Consider the following 19,340-nt stretch of genomic DNA (forward strand, 5'->3'; position numbering starts at 1 on the left):
GCACCCACCAAGTGCCCATAAAAATCTGTCCTCTGTTCTGGAAGATGATAATTATTGGTTGTACTACTATTATCATTTTCGCTGTTGATAGAGGAACCCTTTAAGTATTTTTCGAACGTTATTCCAGAAATAAATTGCTTTAAATTGGGCAATTTAAAGGAGAGAAGCCCAGTTATCCTTATAAGCGTTAATATTTTATAGAATTCTTCAAATCCAGAGATCCACTGTTAGATGCACATCGCAGACTAGACGTTGCTCACCATGATGTCAGCGCTCGCATTTTCAAAACACATTCGTAAGTTGCTTGTTCTGCTTTGAGTTCAATTATGTAATTAGGTTGATAATCACAGTGACGGAATTTAACTGCCTTTAATGTGTTATTCAGGTGAGGAGTTTGAGCTGCCGGGGGAACAGGCTAGTGGTGTTTTTGCTTTCGGCTCATCCACAGCAGAAGGACTCAACATAGGCCACATTGAAAAATAAAATGAAGATCTGGATTGTTGCTGCTTCTTCGTCACCCTCAGTGAGTGGTGCGCAATGGAGTATTTCTGATCTCCGATGTTGGGGATGTATTTTCTTCTTTTTCATCACATGATTGTCGATATTAAGTAAGTGAAAATGATGACTAATCGTCGTTAACACTTCATCTCAATGCTGAATGAAATGTGGATCTCCTGTATTCTTACTGTAACCATACATGTTCAACGTGCCTGTTATAGCCTAAGGATCAGCGTGGTTTTTTGAACAAAATGTCCTTCGAAAACTGAGCCAATAACAAAGGGAAACGGCCTAATCTTTAGTCAGTCGTTAGTTCGGGTAAATCAAACGTCCTCTGAAAAGCATTGTTCATGTCTACATAGGCTACAGTCGTAATGGGAAACTGGCCGCACCCCCACCAACCTCGCTGGGAATTATGTTAATTGAATGAGACTATGTTTAATATTCGGCTGTTTTACAATTAAACTAGCCTATATTATTATGTTACAGAGTAAATCGAAAATGTTAATTGTAAAATTATTTGTTTGAATTTCATGACAAAATCATGATCTTCTAGGCCATTTGGATTTACCAACTGCTGGGCCAATTAATAGGCACTAATAGATACAGAGGAGGTGCGGGCTGCATGACTAACAGCATGGGTCTGCATGCTCGCGCCATATTTAATACGGTATTAGAAAACGATTTACTTCCCATTAATGGCAACTGATGGTGCATCATTTAGTATATTGTGAGAGCTGGGCAATACATTTATGGCAGCCAAAGGACACCCAATATGTATTATAGCAAAGCTATAGCATAATGCACTCCTATTTAACATGTACTGGACAAGAATTTGGAAATGGGTGATATTTAATTTGAAATGAAGGTATAAATAATAAATATAATCACATCATTGTCCACTCTCAACACAACCTGGTCAAATGTTGTTTTTTTGTTGTTTTTTTACATTGCTTTACCAAGCTTCAATAGCAGCCTCAAATTAATTATATGTTTAACCCACAAATGAAACATTTGGAGATTTGCCAGGGGTGTATTTTTTTTTACATCGGTTGACAATCTACGCCTACTAGATACTATTATTGTTTTGTAGGTTGATAACGCACGTTATATAGGCTACTACAGGCATTTTGTTTCTGGTCATGAAATGATTGCACATGTGGAGAATAGAGCAATAAAAGGCTATAGCCAGTGATGGAAAAAGTACCCAATTGTCATACTTTAGCAAAAGTTAAGATACCTTAATAGAAAARGATAAAGTAAAAGTGAAAGTAACCCACTAAAATAATACTTGAGTAGAAGTCTAAAAGTCTTTGGTTTTAAATATACTTAAGTATCAAAAGTAAATGTAATTACTAAAATATACTTACGTATCAAAAGTAAAAGTAAGAGTATACATCATTTCAAATTCCTTATATTAGGCAAAACAGACCGTACGACGTTCTTGTTTTTTTCAAATTTAGGAATAGCTAGGGGTACGCTCCAACACACATAATTTACKAACGAATCATGTGTTTAGTGAGTCCGCCAGATCAGAGACAGTAGGGATGACCGGGGATGTGAATTGGACCATTTTCCTGTCCTGCTAAACATTCAAAATGTAACGAGTACTTTTGCATGTTAGGGAAAAACGTATGGAGTAAAAAGTACATTATTTTCTTTAGGAATGCAGTGAAGTTAAAGTAAAAGTAGTCAAACATATAAATAGTAAAGTAAAGTACAGATTCCCCTCAAAACTACTTAAGTAATACGTTCAAGTATTTTCTACTTAGCTGGCTATAGCCTATATGGATAAATGTTGCAGAGAAACAGCCCAATGGTTTTACAAATATCAAGTTTAAGAAAGTGTTTCTTTTCACAACAATATTTTACGCATGAAACATAGGTTAGTCATTGCTTGAATTTATCAATTCAACCAGGACTCAGATATTTGAGACCATGAGCCATTGCGAGAGTTAAATATATGGCTAATTATGCGTATGAAAATTAAACAGTAGTGTTATGCTAATTCATCTTGCTTCAGCTGTGGCTCAGAGCACTTGAGACTGGCATTTGATCAAATAGACCTGTAAGTAATATATCTGTGCATGTGAACACCAACAGACTCTGTCAATAATTAGTAAATCTATTACAGTTTGTTTTGAGATACCGAAACAATATCTAATGAGAAATAAAACATAACTTTTCTGTTAAATAGGCCTATAACGCCTCAAAGCTACACTTCAATGTATTCATACGGCTATCTCTYAACATTATTATGTTTTGTTGTAGTGTGATTAATTTGTATGAAACAGTTCTTAAATGAATAATAATAATACAGGCTGTTTCTTAATGTTTAAATGAACAACAGGCCTATCGATACAACAGGATCTAACCATAGCCTACTTGTGATTGATAATAAAATAGGTTATTTCTTTATAATAAACAATTGAATTATTATTATTATTGTTATTATTATAAAATAGGCTGGATTTAATTGTGTGTTGTTTCTTTTAAAGCAGATATTTAGGATTTCAGTGTCTATTTTGCTAATACCTTTCTTTGCTACCTAAGCAATATTTTTTTTATTGACATCTCAGGGCTGAGTCTCAGGTTTTGTTGTTTTTCTTGAGTTTATCAGGTCCAAAGGACCCAACCTCAGGATCGCCAATCGGCATCATTCTTGGATAGAGTGGACCAATCAGCGACCGTCTTTGATGAATATTCATGATCCCTGATTCAAACCTTTGAGCGAGTTTGTCTAGACCCAGTGCATCATACCTAGACTTTTCACAGAGACAAACTACATTTTCTTATGAATGGAAAGAGAAAAAATCAGTACAGCTTAAATTGGGATCCATCCTTCACTGAGATCATAGAAGAAAACAAAAAAGGAAGAGGAGAGATCCGCCAGAAGAGATGACAATGACTACAATACCAGAAAGTCTTAATAGCCCTGTCACAGGAAAACCCGTTTTCATGGAATTTGGGCCACCGAGTCAACAAATGTCGCCTTCCTCAATGTCTCACGGACACTATTCCATGCACTGTTTACATTCTGCTGGTCATACTCAACACGAGAGCTCGTACAGTCCAGCCTCATCTTTTCCTAGATCTTTAGGTTATCCATACGTTAACTCCGTCGGCAGCCATTCCTCAAGTCCATATCTCAGTACAGTGCAGTCGTACCAAAACAGCTCGGCACTAACACAGACACAGTTAGAAGATACAGGTAAGCTTTCAACTTCATCCTTTTTGTCTCTATCAAGTTCTTGGAACCATTTGGTTTCTGTTTTCGGTCCAGCAAGCAAACGTTGGATTGGTAAAGCAACCCAGATGTTGGGGTATTAAACGCGGTAATTATTTATTGCGTAATGCTATAAACAATGTARGCAATTAAGGGTAATTATACCTAAACTACAGCCTGTAAAACTTGCACTGTGATGCTCATTGCTGTGCAGCCACGTTGGCGAGCTGTCTCCTGAGTAATTTTGCTATTMTCTCCCCTTCTCAGCACKAGAGACAGAGAAGAARACAGTTGTAGAAGGCGGAGAGGTGCGGTTCAATGGGAAAGGGAAAAAGATTCGCAAACCAAGGACTATCTATTCCAGTTTGCAGCTACAGACTCTAAACAGAAGATTTCAACAAACTCAATATTTGGCACTGCCAGAGAGAGCCGAGCTGGCAGCTTCAATGGGACTCACGCAAACACAGGCAAGTCAACGTTTGCTACCTTTACTTTTATTTAACGCTTGCATTTTAATGTACTTTTGAACACGTTAAACAATTGTAGGCCAATTGGTTACATTGGCTATTTATTCTCTTTTTGGTTGTGTTATAGACCGCTGTCTTCGTGTTTTGAATAAAGTTGGGTTTTATCAAATGTTTCATATTGATTATCATCATGCGGGTGTTCTATGAAAAGTGTACAAATATTTCGAGGCTGGGAAGAAATCGAGGCTTTTACCAAAACATTATTTCGACATTCCAAATCAAAATGGTGCCTTACTATCCCCTGGTATAGAGTTTCTTGAAATTGCCCAACTAGACAATCTTAATGACCTTCATTGTCTCTCTCTTCTCAGGTAAAGATTTGGTTTCAAAATAAGCGATCGAAGTTCAAGAAACTGATGAAGCAAGGTGGTGGAACAATTGACAACAACACTTTAGCCCAGTTTAATGGTCGCATATCTTCGACTGGCTCTCCGGTAGCACCGGTTTGGAGCTCACCGACCACGGTGAAAACATCCGTGGGTACACCAGGGTCTTACATTCCAAGTTACACCTCATGGTATCCAACTGCACACCAAGAGTCTATGCAGCAACCGCAACTCATGTGAACATAACAGTGAGCTAAAAGACGTGCCCCACCCTCTATACCACCATGGCCCATATCAGGAGATGTTGGGTCAACCACCCAGCGTGGCCTTGCACTGGCCCGCTGCAGCCATGCACAGATGTAATCCGGAGTTTGCTCCCTAAGTTGCCAGCTGACATGTCGGCCTCCTCATACCGACCGACYGGACAGAGAACAAGAGCCCTGTGAGCCGAGAGACTGAAAAGGCACCGTTCGCGCCCAAGGGCAACAAGTCCTTTCATGTCACCGACAGACACCGGAAATTGTTATGAAAAATGGGTCCTCAAGCTGCTCTTATTATCTTTTGTGACATTTTAATAGGCTATGTGTTAAAGTAAATATATTGAGCTGTAACAAGTCAGTGAGAGTAGGCTATATTTATGTATCCTATGTTTGATTTTAAGATTTGCTTAATTTCTTATCCCAAGTATGATTTAAAAAATGGCGTATGAAGCCGCACGTTTCCAAGTATCAGAAGTAGGTCATGCATCTCCAACGAAGGTCAACATAGTGATTTGACCATGACCTTAAAACCTAGCTTTCAAACAGACAAAACTACCATTGGTTTATAATGTAACTTTGACCAACGAATGTAGGCCAATCCAATTAATAGTCTTATCATTTTGATGGGCATGGAATCGAATATCGAGTCCGTCKCTTAGTTCGTTCCTGCGCCATTGCGCTAGCCACATGTTGCTACCATGCTGTTTTGTGTGTTAATTTAAGTTAAATTATTTAGTTTTTTCAAAGTCTGTGTGTTTATTTAATATGCAGGTGTGTTTGACTTATGAAACGACAACAAAGTGTTGTAAATGCTGCTCTAATGCAAGCAAAACTCCTCTTCTTCGACGGAGCCCCAAACATTATGTGAAAAAGTTTAAATGGCGAGTGGCTGCTTGAGAAGAGCACTAAGTTGATCCCGAAGATGAAAATATGGTTTGTCATTGTTTGTTATGTGTTGCGCGGGTGGATGTACATAAGGACAAGATATAATAGGATTTTTTCAGCTTTGGTTTGTGCTGTAGCCTAATGATACATTGTGAAATAGGGTTTTTGTGTGTTCATTAAGATGAATGTGTTAAGCAGTCTATAGAAATATTTAGTTTTGTATTGATCACTTTAATTTATTGCTTTGTTTTATTGAAGTTATGTACATATTGTTGAAAACAGTAAAATTATGATTTAAAAGGACAGTATAACGGTGTCAGTAATATTGTGTTTATAGGCATGGTGCTGGCCTAGCCAGTGGGGTGGTGGTAACGATTAGAAAGTAAAGTGAAACCCTAAAACAAGTCCGTGTAGGCTTGCGATGTGACAGCTATTTCTTCAGGACGTTATATTTAAAACGAAATCGGTGGTAAGATACAATGTAATAAAATAAAGCCTCTATGGTTACTCATTTCATTTTCATTAGTCTACAATGTGCAGCATTGGCCGTATAGCCTACATGTGATTAGGAATAGGCTTTTAGCCAGGAATATTGTTCATAGCCGATGCCCAAGGGGCCTATTGGATATATATAGGCCTATCCGTTTTTCATAATCTCTTACTGTGTGCTGGATATCGCCATGCTGGAGACATGTCAATTCAGACTGGACACGATTAATCATGTGTCGGTTTCTATAACATTGTAATTCCTTRAACAATATAGTGCTTGTTTCTTTTCAGTTTCATTTAGCCGCTATAAGCTCCTTTCTCGCTTCTGTGGTTCCAACAAACCCCGTTTTCATCGATGAATAGAGGAGAGAGCAATGGTGTGTGTTAAGTGAATAATTGGGCGAGAGGCAGGTGCTGCAAACAGACTGGTTGGTCGAGGAGGTGGGGGTGGGGTTTAAATGTAGATAAGTAAAAGTGAAAAGTTCAAAGGGGCTCTTGTTTGGGGTTGATGGTTTAACTGCGCTTTTACAGAAAATTCTGAAGCACCCGATGAGCTGAGGAAAGGACCAATTGAGTGAAAACGCTACAGTTCTAAGGTAGACAATAGACTGCAAATARCATCCCGTGCATGCACCATGCAGTTTACACCCAGTTGTCCATTTCATAAACGTTAGGCCTACACGTCCAGTTCAAACATTTAGAAATATAAATGTGGCCTATATGTGGTGCCTGGAAAAAAATATACTGCAGACAAAACGTTTCTGCTTATTTACCATAATACAAAAAATCCAATAGATTTCTGTGCTAGACTATGTGTGTATGCACAAAAGTGCGTGTGTAGTTTCCCATGAATATTAAAATGTTAGTGTTTAGTAATTAAGCTAATAAATTTGACACAATTTGTGTGACCTGCAGGGATGTTCTCTTGTTAGCCGGCTTGGCCTGCGCAGAAAAGGCATCCCTCGAGAAAAGCACAGCAATCATGGCGCAAACTCACCGCCACAAATTGCCCTTACAGTTCACACATGCACAGATCGTCCATGTGCATGCCTTTATTTATTGTTTGATTTAGTGTAACAACCTGATCACATTGCTGTTATTGTAACGTTGCCATTTACTGTATGATTTTATTATTATTGTTCAGGAAAGGGAGCAGAAATAAGTGTGTCTTTGTTTCATTTGTCAACAGTTAAATCAACTATTGGGCCTAATACGCATAACAAATCATTTTATTTTTTGTCAATCAACAATATTATAGGCTAGCGTGTGCCTTTTTTTTTCTCTGTTTAAAAATGTATCGTTGCGTTTTCCATTCACCTGGTATTAGTCGGCCTACTTTTCATGAGGAGGAGCTACATAGCCGTGAAATAATAAACCTTAAGAAGTGTAAGGRGTCTGCACTTATCTACTCTTCCTCTCCCTCCAAAAGACTAGGCGCAGCTGCACATCCAAGAGGGTCAGTGCTATTTCACTGTATTCTCCTCTTGATTACGAGCCGAGCCCATCAAACCCAACATAATTACAGTAATTTCGCCGTTATTTATTCTAATGCAGTTTCCCATCTCTGGGGTAATTATGAGCAATTTTTTCGCATAGGGAATCTTTCAGCGRTAACAAAAGAGTGCACTGAAAGAAATTTGCTGCGCAATGAAAAAAGTTAAATAGGTGAGCTGTCATCTCGCTGCTGTTCCCTGACATGTATGGCTGGTAAATTGCTTGCAGGTGTATAGTGCGGGATTGTCTATGCGAAGAAGGTTCAAAATTAGCAAAGCACAATGTAAGAGTAATGAAGGCTGCGGGTAAATTACAGAACGAGAGGAGGCTTAGCCTATTCTATGCCCCGTCCATTTCCAATCCATAGGCTATTGAGCACCTACTTCCTGATGTAGAATCAGTCGTAACATAACATGGTAAGTGTTGTCTTGTCTCTGGAATAATAATCGAGAATCCTTGGTTTTTCAACACATTTGTAATAATCAGAAACCACACTACAGGCTTGAGACGTTTATGACAAAACGTGTTACATTATGGCCACATAATTACCTTGTTTAAAATTACTCAAATTTATATGTTTCCAGTTGCCTAGAATAGGCTACTTGTAACAAATTACAGTTTGAGATGCGTGCATAATTTTGGCATTTCCAGAAATGAAATGCATGAGAAATATGCTGTCCAATTAAATTGAAAATAGATTTGTAATATTTTAATGAATAGGCATAATTCATTAACTAACCTACTACCGGTATATCCGTTTGATTGTTATAGKCTAAAAATTGTGATATCTTTATTAAACTATCAATTAATTAAATATTGGTGCATAATAAATAGCCCGTCGACCCCCAAAAACTTTTACAATTTTAAAAATAAACTGTAAAAATATATGAAATAACGCTCCATACATACTTACCTAAATCTCTAAAAAGGAACCACGCGGACTCTTTCTTTGTCAGGATTCAAAGATTCCCTGATTTAGATAGAGGCAGATAAATTAGACTAGCATCCTGAAGCATCCTGAAGCATGGCCAAAGGTTGAGCGCTTGAATCCCATAAACTGTTGACCATGCAGTGRTAAGTGCTAACAGCTATACAGCACAGCTATAACAGCACGGAAAATGACTGAACATTTCTGCTTTATTTCCCCTTTTTATAGCGGATGGAAAAAATTGTAGATTATTAGCATAAATGTTTACTCCTCATTACGCTGATGACATTGTGCACTCGAGATCTTGGTAATCTTTGGGAAAATGATGAGTAATTTTTTAAAATTTAAAGCAGCAGTTACCATGCAATTRAGGCTAATCTGCGTATGCTCCACACAGATATAATTATCGTCGAGTCAAGATGGTATGCTAGAAACTATGCATTGATATTTTCATTTATTTTGTACATACAACTTTGACAATGTTGAWGCTTAAAATAGCTGGAAATGATCTTGCGCAAAAATTACAGACCGTATTAGGACATCTAAAATTYCGATGGATTAAATACTAATTGCAGGCTTTCAGATCGGAAAGCCAACAATTCTCAAACTAGAGCAAATGTGGAAGAAATTACAGATCAGGGTATAAACTAGGATAGGAATATGTCATTTTCAAATTGTCTACAGGATTCCGGAAGTATAAAGCCACAGCATTGCTAATCCGTATGAGAGAGACATGGGTGCAGGGCCAATGAGCGAAAGACATATCATGCACTCTTTGAAAAAAAWYWTCTGGAAWMAACCAAAAAGGGTTCTATGCTTGCTTCATATATGGCACGCCTTAATGTTCRATATAGAACCGAAATTMGTTCCATGTATATATGGAAACAATGTTGGTTCAGTGAAGAAGAACCCTTGGGGTTCCGATCAAAGAACACTACAAACGAGTTATATATAGAACCTTTAGGGGTGCCATATATGAAGCAAGCAATATAACCCTTTTTGGTTCTATCCAGAAACTTTATTCCTAAGAGTGTGGTAYTGATTTTCATTAACCACTGTGTGTTCGATACTTTTTCYTTTGACAGACATACACTAGGTCTATATTCAACAAAGATAAAATGTTATTAAATCAGTCATATTTAATTTATTTGATCCCGTGCGTAATGGCTACAAATATGTTTCCATAAATTAACGTTATTATTGTTGTGTAGACACAGGAAAGACTCGAAGTGCTGCAATTCAGCTGAGGGCATATGGACACAAGACCTATCCGAAGCAGGTGAATTAGTGCATGTTTTTTGAGGAAATTCTTGTTCCATCAAAATGTCTCCATGGGAAAAGCGTCAAAGCGAATGAGTACTTTTACGCATATTACGCATGCACTTGCTCATCGCAAGCCTAATGTGTGAATCTTACTAAATGTAAAGCACCACTTATTAAACATATATATATATATATCCAAGCAATCATATATTCACCGTAGTCCACAACCAAATGTGTGTTATATTGCTTTTTTGCTCCACGGGCTCACTCAACATGTGGTAGGCCTGCTATCCCGAGGGACTCCTCATATCAAGATAAAGCAACGACAGCCCCAGGGAGAATGTTCCATCTTGTAATGTGACAATCACTGACAAGGTACATCCTTATTATGCAAAACGATTCCACTTTATGTGGCTTATGATCACTCAACCATAAAAAGCAACGGGTTGACATGATTATCAAACCTAGCAAACGCTCGTCTATTGGGCTAGATAGGCCTTCAAGGCTATGTCTTGTATATCACTTAAGAGAACACGGCGAATATATGCTCATGTTTTAGYGAATAAAATAGAAATAAACATGATAAAATATTTATTTAGCATCTAACAAAATCTTGATTTTATCCTTACATTTCAAAACAGAGGCTAGACCTGACTTACTATCTGGAATGGATTTACAAACTTGGCTAGGAGATAAAGTAGATATATGTTGCAAACAATAAGATCTCAGAAAGCATATGGCTAATATTTTTTTTATTTTTAAGAATGGTGTTGACTATTCATAATGTAGCCTTGTCTACGATGGACAAATCGACTGTAGGTCGATTCGCTCATGAGAACCGACGAGAAGGGCGTTGTGTTGTGTGAGTGAACAAGATGTGAGAAATGTTTCCATGTTGCTCAGCTTCAGGCGGTCTTGGGTCTAGTTTTTTGGTTGGGCTGAGTTCATAAAATGTCTGGAGAGCGGCACTCTGACTCCAAAGAGTCTGAGGGGTTGAGCTCAGTCATACGCCCTCATCTTCCCTTTCGCATGCCAAGGCGTGTTGCGTGCCTTCGAATKCTCCAGCGCTCTCGGCGCCCTGGGCACTATGTCTCGGCTCTGTTAATCATCTTGTCTGTATCAGGTTCCCSGAACCATATACCCAGCTAGATTTAACGTGTCTATAAAACATGAGTGAAGAAGAGGAAACAATTTGCAACCAATAATGAATACAAATGCATTCCCAAATAATGGTATTTTAATYTGCATCTTCCAAAAGCTTGTCGAGCCCATAGCCTACCTGTGGCGTTAATCAAATTTTGTGAGCTACGTTGAAAGATTTACAAGGGTTAGAAACCTGTCTTTTGACGGACCCAGAACTCTTCTGGCGCCGTAGTACTGAATGGAAGTGGAGTATAGGTTTCTTCTCTCTATAGGCTAAATGAGAACGCGCAATATAGTTTATTGACAGGCCATAAAGAATCGGGCTAAGCGTTAATCAAAAACTAAATCCACTTCTTACTCAGTATGCCAATTTCTTAAAGTTCTTAAAATGGAGAAAAACCCATTGTGAACAGAAAACATAATTTTATTTAAATAACGTCTGATCATATAAAGAAAACACTGCTAACCATACAATAAATTAAAGACAATACACCATAGAAATGTTATACAAGTTAAGTAGAATAGGGGACAATCAGTAGCTTATGAAGGATAAAACAACCGTAAAGAATAGGTACAGTATTGGTCCCCAATATCAAAAAAAAAAAATGATGCCAGGGTGGCATATCAAAATAATGTTGTGAAGTATGCACAAAGCCAAATTCTGACCTACAAAAGGAAACCAACCGTAAAGAATAGGCCATATAGAAATCTGTGTACATGTAGGCTAATACATGGATCTCGTACAACAAAAATAGGTKATTTTCAAAATGCACAACGCAGTCGAAAATTGTGCTACATATGTGTCAGTTGTTCACGTCCTGCAATCAACTTTGGTCTCGCGCTGATTCAAAAGTAACACACGTTCGTAAAAGCCTCTTACTACGTGGTTGTTTTGGCTATTAGTGGTTAATAAATCTCATCCATTAAAATAAACACAATAAATAAATACAAAAATAACTGTAAAAATATGTAGTCTGCCATTTTGCCGGTGCGAGCACGGTGTCATTCTGAATTACCCTAGCAGCTATAGGCTTAATGAAGTTGGCCAAAGTTGCGCGTAAAGTTCGCTTGGTGAGGTCTGTAAAAATGTATAATGACATTTTGTCTGTTTCACCAGTATTCTCCGAGTAAGAGTCAGTTGTATTAAAATATTGTCCCAGCGCTCAAGGCGGAGTTGTGGTGGTGCTGGACAAGCGGACCAGCCTGAAGATGCGTTGCAGAGTTCGTTGATGAGTACCAAGAATAGTTTGCCAAGAAAGAAGGCGCAGTCGTATTTGGAGGGCTACTGCTCTGAGATAAACTGGAGTTTACATTGTTCATTCTTTGATTCTGTGGAAAGTCCCAGGCAGTGACGGGTGGAGAGTTACAGGGGGGAGACTCGCTGGAGGTCACATGTTGCTCAGGGGGGATTTCTCCACTTTTCCACAACTTCTTGAACTTGGAGCGACGGTTCTGGAACCAAATTTTCACCTGAAAAGGAACACATTGTTACTATTGCTCTGAAGTTTATTTAAAACGTATCCTAACGCAGATCAATAGTGAGAGACTAACTATATATACACAACAAATGCTGGATCAAGTTAATAAATAGCAGTCTAAAGCGAAATGTCAAGCCTATATAAAATAAGTAGCCAGCCTGAGCCTGATTATATTATTCACAGAGTGATGCGGGATTTGACAGCTACGGGACGCATTAAGAGTTGCACTAACCTGGGTTTGTGTAAGGCCCATTGAGGCTGCCAGCTCGGCTCGCTCCGGTAAAGCCAAGTACTGTGTCTTTTGGAATCTCCGTTGAAGGGCGGCCAGTTGGAAACTTGAATAAATAGTTCGAGGTTTCCTGACCTTCTTTGGTTTCCCGTTAACCATTCGGATTTCAGGTTCACTTTCTTCTTTCTCTGATAAATAATACATGTAAGAACAATAACTAAAACACATCACGGCTGGTCTTAATATAACTTACATATAATAGAATACGAATGTGAATAGGAAAGCATTGACATGTTATTTACCTGCATCCGTTGGAGTCGGTGAAGAACTCGAACCATAGGAGCCGTAGGTGCCATAAGAGTTGAAACCAAGGTCGTATGATTTAGTATTGTATTGAACGCTGCTCATACCACTGTTGTGGTACTGGTAAGTTCCGAGTTGGCCATATGGAGACCCTGCGCAGTATCCAGGCTGTTGGCTATTGTAAAAGCTGCTGTCCGTTGCAGTCGATACTGGTAGAGTTGGGGACTCCTGCGATTTATGCAAGCTGTGGTAACTGTTCGAGGTAATCTGGTTCGAATGCATATCTGTACTGAGACTGTCAAAAACTCCAGTCATCTTGTAGGTAAAGTTGCACAACTAAATGTGCTTGAAGCAATGCAATTGAAAAAGTCAATTTGCAACGAATGCTTATATTTCGTGGATTAAATTCGTTTTGAGTTTAAAATGGCATCCCCATGAACTTTACCAAAAAACGACGAAGGTGTGTCCCTATCACAGTGGTCTGTGATTGTCTGTTACCTAGGATGCTAGCGGGCGGGCATTTATCCAGTATCACGTGGGAGGCAGAGCTGGTATATTTGAGGCAGCCAATGAATACAGGATGCATGTCTGACAACTCCACAGATTTTCAGAGTCCACTATTGACTTATCKCGCTTGATTGCCTTGCACCGATTGAAAAGTAAAACATTATTTAACAATACACTTGTAAAGCCTAGGCTATTAAAAGGTAGGGTTATATAAAATATTCCAAAAATATAATCTTGAGCTTTTATGTATCTGTTAGAGAGAAATGTGCTGTCTGAAAAACGTTCTGCCTCCACCTTACCTCTAAAATCAATTCCGAACTTCAGATACCCGTGCGTAAATGTAACTTTTGCACAAATGTTCCACTAACATAACTTTATGCGCGCATCTACGTTAGAATTCGACCCTAAGTGAATTCCATTTTTATTTATATGGATCAAGATTGTATTTGTTTTAAGAGATGTCAAAGACAACTATAGTTTTACTTGACACAGGATCATATTTCAACGATAGCCATAGGGAATCATGGCATCTGTGCGCCACCTGTCTGTGCCAAATAGAAACAAGCAAAAAAAGCCCATCGCACGCGCACACATACACACACACATACATACGCACACACACACACACACACACACACACACACACACACACTGCTTTGTAAACATTTTAGGCTACTCGCCAGATTAAGGTGTAGACCTAAACGGCACAGCAATGAAAATATGATGATGGGAGATAGCGAGAATGTTCCCTTCACCTTTTGCTTTTGGCGTGGAGTTTATGATCGACAGGGAGCCTGACATTTAGGAGCCCTGGGCTCTCATCATCGATATACTATCTGTAGCCCTCTGAAGACGGCCATGGTAGGCTGGCGTCCTCATGTGGTGGCAGAATATAAATTGTGATGTTTTTCTCGTTGAAAGGGGGATGCCTGAGAGATTATGTGGGCTACTGTAGGCCTACTGAACTACCAGCCGAGCGCCCTCAAAAAACAGCACGACTTCGATCCCAGAGGACAGGGATGCGAGTGCCCTACACGGAGAAAAACTATAGGGGAGACAATTAAGGACGTTGGGGGTAAAACATTAGAAGCAGCTGGCCGGTGGTGCAACCTGGCTTCAGAGAATTTCGTATTATTCTGTACGTAAATCTGAGATACTCCGTTTAGGATGATATGTTACATTTCGTTTGGTATGTATTAATTTGTGGATGTCCATCACCCAGTGACGATTTTAGCTTGCAAAGCCACTACACAACACAACACTAAACAATACATGAATTGCACTGTAACAGTGACAAACGGTGCCCACAAACTATTAAGGCCTACATAAAGCTGTCCTAACAGCAGAGCTTTATTTTCAGCAGTGAATCCTTACCGCTGCTTCACCTGGCTATCAGCGGAGCCTTGTCTGGCAGCGAAACAGTAAATTCAGCCTCATTTACTGCCTTTTTAAAAAACAGCTGAAATGGCTGACTTGCTTAAACAAATGTGGGTTCTACTGACAATTGAGATGTACAAACTATGGCATAAGGGAACGATGAGCAAGAGGCAATCCGTAATTTCGATTAAGACATTAATGAGCGCGCTAGGATGGATGTAGTCAGTATAACTATTTGTTCAGCACTTTTGAAATGTACAGCAACATAATTCAAAACATGGGCCATTCTTACAGTATTCTCCCTGTACACCAAGTCAGAACCGTAGGATAATAAAGGGGGTATATAAGCAGACAATGAAAGCTCTTACAATATCCAATGATTACGTTTCTCTAAAATAGGATATAGGCTGCATGTGCACCACCAAATCAGAACAGTAGGCTAAGTTAAGACGGGGAAAGGGACCAAATTATTAGGGTGAGGCACATGGGCTACTAACAGCTTACTACACAACATACACTTAGTATTACTTTCTTAGCTACAGTATACATATTTCCCTGGCATATTACATAATTATGCAACAGCATACACAACATTTTTGGTTGTTCTGTGCTCACTTGAACAGGAAGGTGGCGTAGCGATCCTTCTTGTGGGCAAATTTTGTCATGACACTTTGTCATCAAAGTCTGTCATTCTCTGGATTAATAGTGCTTTCAAGACAACTGGTAACTCTGAAAAAAACAATGTTGAATCATGATGTCAATGATCTTCAGGTCGGAGCTCTAGAAAGAGGCCAGAGTTCCTGACTTGGAATTCCGAGTTGGATGACCGTTCAAAACGTATTTTCCCAGTCGGGGCTCGTTTTTTCCGAGTTCCCAGTTGTCTTGAACTCACTGAAGTCTGAGATTTCCCAGTTCCGAGTTTCCAGTTATGCTGGTTTAATATCATGGCCAATGTGTTCAACTTTTTCCTGGCCCATGGTGTAGTCTGTCAATTTATTCAACCTTTTCTGGTCCATGGTGTTGTATGTGAATGTTTATCCTTTTAAGCTTGGAAAAGAGACCCTTAAACCCAGACTCGGATCACACACCCACTCCACTGAAAAGCAGGCTAGTAATAGCTTTGAGGGCTCCTGAGTGGCGCAGCGGTCTAAGGCACWGCATTTCAGTGTCACTACAGACACTCTGGTGTCACTACAGACACTCTGGTTCAAATCCAGGCTGTATCACAACCAGCCGTGATTGAGAGTCCCATAGGGTGGCGCACAATTGGCCCAGCTTTGTCCGGGTTTTGCTGGTGTAGGCTGTCATTGTAAATAAGAATTTGTTCTTAACTGACTTGCCTAGGAAAATAAAAACGTTTGCAGTTAGCCACTGAATCCTTCCAAACCACTCATTGTTGAATTTGTGATTTCCAATATGTTGTGTAAGGTTTATGGTCGATGAGCACCGATATGATTTATATTCATATGACAAGGATGAAAAGGATTTGCCAGTAGATTGTCAATTTAATTCATGATGATGACTGCTTGTCTAGCTTACTAGCTAAGATTTTGAAAGTATGATGTTGACCTGATCAGTCCAATCAAAGCTACGGCAGATATAACGTGATTTACATTTGAAGTGCCCATCCAAGAAGGCGCAAGGTCATTGGCCACAGATAAAATTAAGTCAAATCTATGGCAGCACAAAGAAGAAACAAGAAAGAAACAAGATTTGACATTGTTTGCAAACTGATATGTGACACGTATTAGGGTGAGGGGTTTGGGTTAAGGTTAAGTTTAGGAGCTAGGTTAAAGGGGTAAAGTTAGGGTTAAGGTTAGGGAAAGTGTTAGCTAAAAGGGTTATGGTTAGGGTTAGTAGTTGATAAGTGGTTGCAAAGTAGTAAGTAGTTGAAAAGTTGCTAATTCGCTACAATTATCATTGATGTGATTTGAACTTGTAACCTTTGGGTAGCTGGAGTTGTGTTACACACCCACCCTTCCACCCACACTACTTTCTTATTTTGTTTAAAAACCATATCAAACATAGCATACTGTATCATGCTAATTTGAGTGCCTCGAATTTACTGACAAAGCGTAGTGGTTTAAAGTAACTAAGTAAAAATACTTTGAAGTACTACTTAATTAAGTATTTTGGGGGGGTATCTGTACTTTACTATTGATATTTTTGACAACTTTAACTTTTACTCCGCTATATTGCTYAAGAAAATATGTTATTTTTACTTCCATACATTTTCCTTGACACCCAAAACTATTCGTTACATTTCGAATGCTCAGACAGGACAGCAATATGGTTCAAATCACGCGTATCAATAAAACGCGTTGTCGTTCCTACTGCCTCTGATCTGTCAGACCCACTTAACACAGCTACTGCGTTTGTAAAGGAAGTCTGAGTGTTGGAGTGCCCCTGGCTGTCCATAAATTAGAAAAACAAGAAACTTGTGCCATCTGGTTTGCTTAATATAAGGAATTTGATGGCATTTACTTTTACTTTTTATTTTTACTCAAGTATGACAATTGAGTACTTTTCCCACCACTGTACTAAAGTACATTTTATACCAGATACTTTTAGACTTTTACTCAAGTAGTATTTTACTCGGTGACAAACGCAAGTATCTCCATTTTGGTCAACATTTCTTGCCTCACTTGCAGTTCCCTTTTCTACCGCAAGATGACAGCATGTTCAACCTGATGGTTCACGGACATTTACTGCATTTAAGAAGTCTTTTAGGCTTTTTCAGTCATGTTTTATCGAATGTAACATTATATGTAGGCTATTTTTACTTAGAGGGAGAGATTATCTCTGTGTTTGACAGATTTGTCAAGATGTGATCCCAGTAATGGAAAAATATGTCTTGTTTCCCCAGAGAACATAACTGAAGTATTTGCCACTTCCTCTATTTGAAGTGATACATATTCGGTGCTGGAAAACTTACAAGAACGTATCTTCTACCCCTTCCAGATAGACTATTTAGACTATTATAAAGACTTTTCACCCGGCAGTGTGACATGATCATGAGTGACATTTTACATACCAGGCAAGCACAGCCTTGGGAAGATTGTGATCTGTTGCCARACCTGCATTCACCTTGATCGTGGTATAATAAATATACCACAGCGATGTTGTGGGTGGGTGGTACAGTACAAAAATAAATGTTATTTTGAAGAGGGCACTCCACACCTCTATTACGAAATCATCTTGGATGATTGTCCTTTTAAAACACCTGGCATGGTTGTTGTGGCAGGCAACTCATATTGCTATACCATGTACTTCCTACCTGAGAACTCATGCAAGAGGACATGAAGACAGCAATAAGACAACACATTATATTATCAATGATTTGAGTGCATTATTTTGGTTGTTCAGAGTGGCCCACATATGCCCTCTAGGGGTCAGTATCATCTCATTTAGCCAACATATTCTTGAAATAATGTGATACACATTCCAATGGTTTTTGATTTAAAAAACACCCCATGCATTAATCACATCATTTAATATTCATATGAGACTATGTGCATATGATCATAAAAATAAGCTTATGGCTATGTACAGTACATTTTATGAGGTTCAGTAACACTCCTACTCTTTTTGCCCTTACTGCTGTATAGAAACAGGGAGATATGGTAATGAAGATGAAGCCCTGGTGCATACAGTAATAGTCAGTACACGTTCGTTTTGGGGGTGTGGGCAGGGATAAGTACATTGCTCACTCTACACCTGTACCAACAGGTCACCTACACAATGGACATCCGTCTTAATTCATTCTCTCCAAAGGTGTTGGAATGGTCGATTCCAACACCTTTTATCAGTGTGTAGGGAAAATGTTGAATTACAAAATTAAAAGAGGAAACTGACATAGAAAAGGACAACAATCCACTGAATGACCCGATCAATCAATTTGTCAACGTTACCCTTTCACCAGTGGCGTGTATTCATGGATGCCAAGGAAAGCCAGGCTTCCTCATCATTTGACCAATAAAAAAATAAAAAATATAAAATAATTTATCTTTCGTCTCTCTGTGTTTTTATAATTTCCCGTAAATTCGCAAGTGTCTGAATCTCACCGGAGAAATGATCAGAGCGAGAGAAACACCGCTCCTCTGTCTCAGCATGGTTAGCCCATGCATCTGATGCTGCCTGGAACAAAAGAGTATGACATTTTGCTGCTGTAGCGTTTGATTGATTGATGCCAGCAAGCATTTGGCCTCCCTTGATAAATGTTTTAAATAAAATAATTATCTAATCAGTGTTGAGCTGCGCTCAACTGTGGATTGTCCTGGTGCAGCAAAACACCTCCCAAAGGAGGCCAGTTTGGATTTGGTTTCACACCAATCAAATCACATCCTAAGCAAAATGTCATCATTGTCAGACAAACGTGTCTGTTTTTGGTCTGCATGTGTTGATGTC

The 19,340-nt window shown here is 38.9% G+C and overlaps 2 protein-coding genes across 4 annotated transcripts; one reads left to right on the forward strand and one right to left on the reverse strand.

The window, feature by feature from the left end:
• Window positions 1-202: 202 nt before the first annotated feature.
• On the forward strand, window positions 203-6,233 carry LOC111975099 (homeobox protein Dlx1a). 3 transcript variants are annotated; one of them, XM_024003276.2, is made up of 5 exons: window positions 203-295; window positions 386-608; window positions 3,111-3,709; window positions 3,992-4,191; window positions 4,563-6,233. In XM_024003276.2, exons 3-5 carry the CDS (start codon window positions 3,397-3,399, stop codon window positions 4,815-4,817), a joined length of 768 nt encoding a protein of 255 aa, XP_023859044.1. In that variant the 5' UTR covers window positions 203-295; window positions 386-608; window positions 3,111-3,396; the 3' UTR covers window positions 4,818-6,233. The 3 variants fall into 3 exon arrangements, with proteins under 3 accessions (XP_023859044.1, XP_070303441.1, XP_070303445.1); XM_070447340.1 differs by having other exon boundaries at window positions 3,119-3,709; XM_070447344.1 differs by having other exon boundaries at window positions 386-523; window positions 3,119-3,709.
• A 5,852-nt stretch (window positions 6,234-12,085) lies between these two features.
• On the reverse strand, window positions 12,086-13,545 carry LOC111975107 (homeobox protein Dlx2a). Its single transcript, XM_024003288.2, has 3 exons — window positions 13,049-13,545; window positions 12,750-12,934; window positions 12,086-12,509 (listed from the first exon to the last, which is right to left on the reverse strand). Exons 1-3 carry the CDS (start codon window positions 13,362-13,364, stop codon window positions 12,183-12,185), a joined length of 828 nt encoding a protein of 275 aa, XP_023859056.1. The 5' UTR covers window positions 13,365-13,545; the 3' UTR covers window positions 12,086-12,182.
• Window positions 13,546-19,340: the final 5,795 nt, after the last annotated feature.

This window comes from Salvelinus sp. IW2-2015, linkage group LG2 (assembly GCF_002910315.2).
Source record: "Salvelinus sp. IW2-2015 linkage group LG2, ASM291031v2, whole genome shotgun sequence".
Taxonomy (NCBI): Eukaryota; Metazoa; Chordata; class Actinopteri; order Salmoniformes; family Salmonidae; genus Salvelinus; species Salvelinus sp. IW2-2015.